The sequence below is a fragment of the Xylocopa sonorina genome, unplaced genomic scaffold, assembly GCF_050948175.1.
Source record: "Xylocopa sonorina isolate GNS202 unplaced genomic scaffold, iyXylSono1_principal scaffold0024, whole genome shotgun sequence".
In the NCBI taxonomy this organism is placed as follows: domain Eukaryota; kingdom Metazoa; phylum Arthropoda; class Insecta; order Hymenoptera; family Apidae; genus Xylocopa; species Xylocopa sonorina.
In genome coordinates this window covers 1,294,640-1,301,081 of record NW_027490095.1, presented here as the reverse complement: position 1 = coordinate 1,301,081, position 6,442 = coordinate 1,294,640, and the positions used below count along the sequence as shown (strand labels likewise).

At 47.7% G+C, this 6,442-nt stretch overlaps 1 protein-coding gene across 1 annotated transcript; it reads right to left on the bottom strand.

Moving 5' to 3' along the window:
- Positions 1 to 1,726: 1,726 nt before the first annotated feature.
- Positions 1,727 to 5,654, bottom strand: LOC143432076 (uncharacterized). Its single transcript, XM_076908892.1, has 2 exons — positions 5,615 to 5,654; positions 1,727 to 5,565 (listed from the first exon to the last, which is right to left on the bottom strand). The coding sequence occupies exons 1-2, from the start codon at positions 5,652 to 5,654 to the stop codon at positions 1,727 to 1,729; spliced, it is 3,879 nt and encodes a 1,292-aa protein (XP_076765007.1).
- Between the last annotated feature and the right edge of the window lie 788 nt (positions 5,655 to 6,442).

The following is a 6,442-nucleotide window of genomic DNA, read 5'->3' as shown; positions in this document are numbered from 1 at the left end:
GCGATAGTTTGAAGAAAAAAATTCCAACCTAGTATTAAAATTCGTTTATTGACGATTGTTTGACATAAAGATTTCAACCAATAGTTAAAATTTGAATATTGACAGTAGTTTGAAGAAAAAAGTGCCCACCTAGAGTTAAAATTCGTACATTGACGGTAGCTTGACCAAAAAATTCCTACCGAGATTTAAATTTCGTATATAGGCGATAGTTTGAAGAAAAGAATTCCAACCTAGTATTAAAATTCGTTTATTGACGATTGCTTGACATAAAGATTTCAACCAATAGTTAAAATTTGAATGTTGACAGTTGTTTCGCGTTAGTCGTTACGCGAAGCTCGTGATTCAACAGCGGCCAGAGAACTGGCCAGCAGAGGTTGTAAGGCTCTGCTCGGTGCCTCCGACTGTTTTGTCACGGGCGCTCCTACGTCTTTTTACGGAGATAGGAGTGTTATGAGGGTTTCAGGCCTGAACCTGATGATGGATAGATGGTAGTAACTGGTGTTTTATTGAGGTTCAACAGCGACCAGGTAAACTGGCCAACAGAGGTTGTAAGGCTCTGCTCGGTGCCTCCGACTGTTGAGACCGATGTGTAAATAAGCGATTGGATGAAAATTCTAGTCGGTCCACTGCAAGCGGTGCTCTTTGGCGCGGCTGAGGGGCTCAGGTCGTTGGTGGTGAAGGCAGGGCTTCCGACCGTACTTGCCACACGTCTCGTGAGGAGTAACTCCTGCTCTCACGGCATGGCGATAATGTCAGACGGCCGTATTCGAGAGACTAACGCTGACCCAGAGATTGTCCGCTGTGGGGATCAATTCTGGTTTTGGGGTGGGTTTTCAGGGATTGTGTGCTGTAGCAAGACAATCAAGCTGAAAGAGCCCGACTCCTGGATAGTGCTTTCCTCCTCGACTAGGTTTTCTGCCGATCGCTAATGATAAGTTGGTGGATGGTTCGTTTGAAGGAAGGTTCGGTTCGAAGATGAACGTTCAGGCGCGATGCTGAAGTTCAACTGATTTCATTTGGAAAATCTCGCAAGCTTCTAATCTTGGAGAGGGAAGATCTTTCTTCTAATTGGACTATGTGAGTCCTGTTAGGGGGTGGCTATTGCGGACAGTAACCTATAAGGAATGTCCGTGGTCTTTTGGGAGGTGTGCTCCAAGACGGAGAAAGTGGCCATGAATTCTACGTCCTGTCAGGCATGTGTCGACAAAATGACATTGTCAAGGGGCGCAGTCTGGTTTCTTCGGAGTTTGGAGTTTCTGTTTATAGTCCGAATGCGGACTAAGTGGGCCTTCGTCTGTTGCGGCCATAAATTCAAAGTCAGACAATGAATGTTAGCATAAATGAACTGCCTTTCGAAGGTAGTCATTGAGGTTTGTAGATGCCAGAACGCTAGTTGGCATTTCCAGATGGGGACTGAGGTCCCTGCCGAACTCTTGGGTAGAATTTATGCCCGTGGTCGACAATGGCAGATTGGAAACATGCATGACAGACGGAGCTGATGGGCCAGAGAAGAGGGGTCTGGAAAATAGCCTAAGACCCGTGGGTGTGCCACGGAACATCCTCCCCCCGTTGAGAGGACTCCGATCAATTAAGTTATAGATATCAGACGTATGTAGTACGTCAAGCTAGATTATCTTGGTGTCCAGTATGAGTTCGGTAGTGATGATAGAAATGGTGCTAAGTACTCACCGAACGGCGTTCTTTGAGATACATTAAATGGTCAAGATTAACAGGCTTCCCTGGTGGAGACTGATGTCGCCAGGTCATCCTCCTCGCCTGGTTGATATAATAGAGGTGCGAGTCCCTTCACACTCCGATTGAGCACACTCGTGGAAGTTTTGACCGTCACAACGCGCACAACACCGTCGAAACCGGGATGAGCCTTGAGCACCCTGCCCAAGATCCACTGCATCGGAGGAACGTTATCCTCCCTGAGGAGCACGATAGTACCCTCCTTGATTGAGTGGGTCCCGTTCTTCCATTTGCTTCGTTTGGTTAGCTCGTTTAGGTACTCGAGGTGCCAGCGTTTCCAAAAATGTTGTTTCAATTTTTGTATATGTTGCCACGCTGACAAACGATTCGTGGGAACATCCACGAAATTTCGCTCTCGTAAGCTCGTAAGTGATTCGCCAATGAGGAAATGTCCAGGAGTTAAAACGATCAGATCATTAGGGTCTGATGAGATAGGTGTTAGTGGGCGGGAATTGAGAACCGCCTCAATTTCTATTATTAATGTGTTAAAGTTTTCGAATGTGAACGGCTCAGTACCCGCGACGCGTGTTAAATGGTGCTTGAACGATTTTACCGCAGCTTCCCATAGGCCTCCGAAATGCGGAGTGCGTGGAGGAATGAAGTTCCATTTGATTGCTCTATTTTCCAGATAATTTCCCAGCTGCTGATTGTAATCGTTGGATTTGATGAGTTCTTGCAATTCGTTATCTGCCCCTACGAAATTCCTTCCGTTGTCAGAGTATATTGCCTTGCATAGTCCCCGTCGCGCGATAAATCGTTTAAGTGCGGCGATGAAGCCTTTACTTGTGAGATCACTCACCAGCTCCAAGTGAACGGCTTTAACCGCGAGACATACGAAGACCGCGACATAAGCCTTGTGTTGATTGCGGCTTCGATGTTTCCGCTCTTTAATAAAGAACGGACCGCAATAGTCGATGCCGACGTGCGTAAAGGGCCGTGATTCCGTGACTCTGGCTTCGGGTAGATCTCCCATAGTGTAGTTCACTGCTGGTGGTCGTGCTCGAATACAAGGGATGCAGTTCCTTAAGGCCTTCCATACCTGACTTCGCCCGTCGATCGGCCAATACCGGCGCCTCACGGCATACAACGTGTTCTGGACACCGGCGTGTAAATGAGTGTGATGTTCAGCTTGAATAATCAAGGTGGTTACGTGTGCCTTGGGAAGAAGTATGGGGTGTCGTTGCGAAAATGGTATCGGCGAATGTCTTAATCGGCCCCCGACTCGGAGAATCCCATCCTTGTCGAGAAAAATGGCCAAACGTTGGAATTTACCTCCCACGTCTCGCTGATTATTTTTCAGTTTGTGTAGTTCCGTTCTGAAATGAGTTCGTTGGAGGAGCTTGATGAGTGCGTCGTGGGCCCTGGCGAGTTCGTCCGCCGTGAGGCCCCCCTTTTCCTGATTGTTCCTTTTCCACCGAAGGCAGCGTGCAGCGACGCGTTGCATCTTGTGCCAAGAGGAAAATTTGTCGAGGATATTGGCGTCGATCGTGGATAGATTCAGACAGGTTGCTGTCTTTTGTTCCGGTATGATAACGCAAGGTTCGAGTTGTTCCTTTGGCCACGAGGATTCTTCTCGACTCAACCATGTTGGTCCAAATTGCCAAATAGATGGTTGAATGAATTCTTGCGGTTGTTGTCCTCGTGAAATCAGATCCGCTGGGTTTTCGGAGGTTGAGATATGTCTCCAGTCAGCAGTATCCGTTCTAGACTGGATCTCGGATACTCTATTGGCGACAAATGTTTTGAGAAGATGCGGAGAGGTTCGTATCCAATGTAATACGATCGTAGAATCTGTCCACATGAAGGTACGATGAATTTTAATATGCAGTGCCTCTTTCGTCGTTGTCAGTAAGGATGTTAAAAGTAGAGCTCCGCACAATTCAAGTCGTGGTATAGATTGTGTTTTTAACGGTGCCACCCTTGATTTTGCTACGAGAAGCTGTACGTGTATGTGACCGTACTCGTCTATCGTGCGCACGTAGAGACATGCTCCATAAGCCTTTTCGCTTGCGTCGCAGAATCCGTGTATTTCTATGGTTGTTGGTGACCGCGAGACTGTTCGCCGCTGGAAAACGAGTTTGTTGAGTAACGGAAGTTGTTTATAGTATTGGTTCCACTCCGTGTGAAGATCCATGGGAAGCGATTCGTCCCAGTCAATCTTAATTGTCCAAATCTTCTGCAACAGCATTTTGGCGAGAATTATAACTGGTCCCAGGAGTCCCAATGGGTCATAAATTTTAGCGATTTCTGACGTGATGAATCGTTTGGTGACTCTTGAAGCATTGGGTCGCGGTTGGACCTCGTAGGAGATGGTGTCGGCAGAAGAGTTCCAGACGATTCCTAGAGTTTTTAACGTCGATGATTCTCCGAGATGCAGTCGTTTGTTGATAGATTGTTCTGGCAATCCATCCAGTAAGGTCTTGTCGTTGGCTGCCCATTGTCGAATATTTAATCCCGATGAATTCAATAATCCTGTCAATTCCTTCCGTAATTGTAGTGCCCCCTCTAGAGTTGGAGCTCCGGTTAATGCGTCGTCTACATAGAAATCTCGGAGTAAGGCTGTGGCCGCGAGAGGAAAGCGATGCCCTTCGTCTTGCGCGAGTTGAGTGAGGCAGCGGATTGCCAGGTATGGTGCGGCGGATAGTCCAAACGTCACTGTTTGTAACTCGTAGGTTTGAACTCGACCGGTATCATCACGCCACAAAATGCGTTGGTATTTTCTATCTTCTTTGCGGATGAGGAATTGTCGGTACATTTTTTCAATGTCACCGGTTATTACGTACTGATGGACGCGGAATCGGAGTAAAATGTATAATAGGTCGTCTTGAATCTTCGGTCCGGTGTGAAGAGCGTCATTTAATGAAACGCCGGTGCTTGTTTCTGCGGAGCCATCGAATACCACTCGAAGCTTCGTAGTCTCGCTCGTGACTTTGGTCACCCCATGATGCGGCAGGTAATACCCATTGTGTTCCTCTTCATTCTGTGAGATTTGGGTCATGTGTCCAAGTTGGAGATACTCCTGTATGACTGCGTGATATTCTTGTTTTAACGTGGGATTGCGTTGCAATTTTCGTTCGAGCGATTCTAGTCGTCGTAGAGCCCTTACCTTTGATTCTCCTAAACGTGCTTGTTTTTCATTAAAAGGGAGCGCGACGATGTATCGGCCTTCAGCGTTGCGTGTGACGTGTTCTTTGAAGTGCGTTTCGCATAAATGGTCGGAATTCGAAAGGTGTCGAACTTGAGGACCTTCTTCGACTTCCCAAAATCGTGTCAGGTCGAACTGGAGCGCGTTAGTTGTGTGGCATGAAATGTCGTGTATCGGTAATGTGGTTGGCGCGCTCCCCCCGATGACCCAACCGAACATCGTTTTTTGCAAGTATAGGTTGGGTTCGGTGGGAGTGGACAGATTGATTTGTCCGACGGTGATGAGTGACAAGGTGGTTCCAGATCCTAGTAATATGTCGATCGGTGCTGGTCGATGGAATTCTGGGTCTGCTAATTTGATGTTCTTTGGAATATTTATTAATGATCGGTCGATGGGTTGGTCCGGAATTAATGATGATATTTTAGGCATTGTCAAAAATGTTAACGTCCGTTCGTAGCTATTGAATTTGGATCGGATGGTCGCTGTGGCGGTGTGTCTGGCCACCGTAGACAATTGGTTGAGAGCCCCCACTGGCACGTGGCAACCCTTCGTTGGGATGCCTAGCCGTTTTACTAGGTCCTCTGTTATGAAGTTGGTGGTGGCACCTGTGTCGACTAAGGTCCGGCAATTGACGGGTTGAAGATCCTTGTCGAGAATGTGGACCTGTGCTGTTACAAGGAGTTCATTTTTAATTGAGTCGACCACAAATGCGTTGACCCGACTCTGGTAATTGGGGGCTCCAGGTATTGATTGTCATTTGTCATTTTCCACTTGCGGGGCTGGTGAAATTCTGGGTCGTTTCGCTGCAGAAGTGGTTGCCCGATCATGAACCTGTTTTTCTTGATGTAATAGTGTGTGATGGTGCCGATTGCATCTGCGGCATGTTCCTCTATTGCACGTATCTGACTGGTGACCGGGCCCCAGACAATTCGTGCACAATGCGGCCCCCTTTATTGCCTTCACGCGACCTTCCACTGACAGGGTACGAAACCTTTGACATTGCCATATTCCGTGCAGATTACGGCAGAATGGACACCTTGAAATCGTGGGTGTTCCGCTTCCCCTGATTTGTTCGCGGGAAGTATGTGTTTCCTCGTGATGGGTCGAGGTTACGAATGCATGGCCTTGTAGACCGCGCTTGTTGTTGTTAACCCTTCCTGATGTGCCGCGGCTGGAGTGTCCTATTGGCTGAACAGGTGGTTTATGGCTCGCAGGTCTGCAGTTTGCCCTTTTTTCTAAAAAGTCGAGCAAATGGGAGTACGCCGGCATTTGCTTGTCTTTTAAAGAAAGCTCCCAATGCCACGCTGTGTCGGTACTGATCTTTGCCAATATGAGAGAGATGATCATGCTGTCCCATGACGAAATGTCGACCCCCAGATTCTTCAGTGAACGTAGGTGTTGACGCACGGTGTCGACGAGGTTGCCTAAGGCTTCTGGCGTATCCCGTGCCAGAGGAGCTATGTTATGGATCGCGTGACAATGTTTTAGCAGAATTTTGCGTCTGCAATAGAACCTTTCTTTGAGCAGTTCTATTGCATCCGCGTA

Excerpts from the sequence above, each read along its gene's own strand:
- LOC143432076 (XM_076908892.1), bottom strand. The coding sequence starts at position 5,654 with ATGACAATCAATACCTGGAGCCCCCAATTACCAGAGTCGG. Across the intron at positions 5,566-5,614 it reads CCCCCAATTACCAGAGTCGG|CACAGGTCCACATTCTCGAC; the intron begins GTCAACGCATTT and ends TCCTTGTAACAG.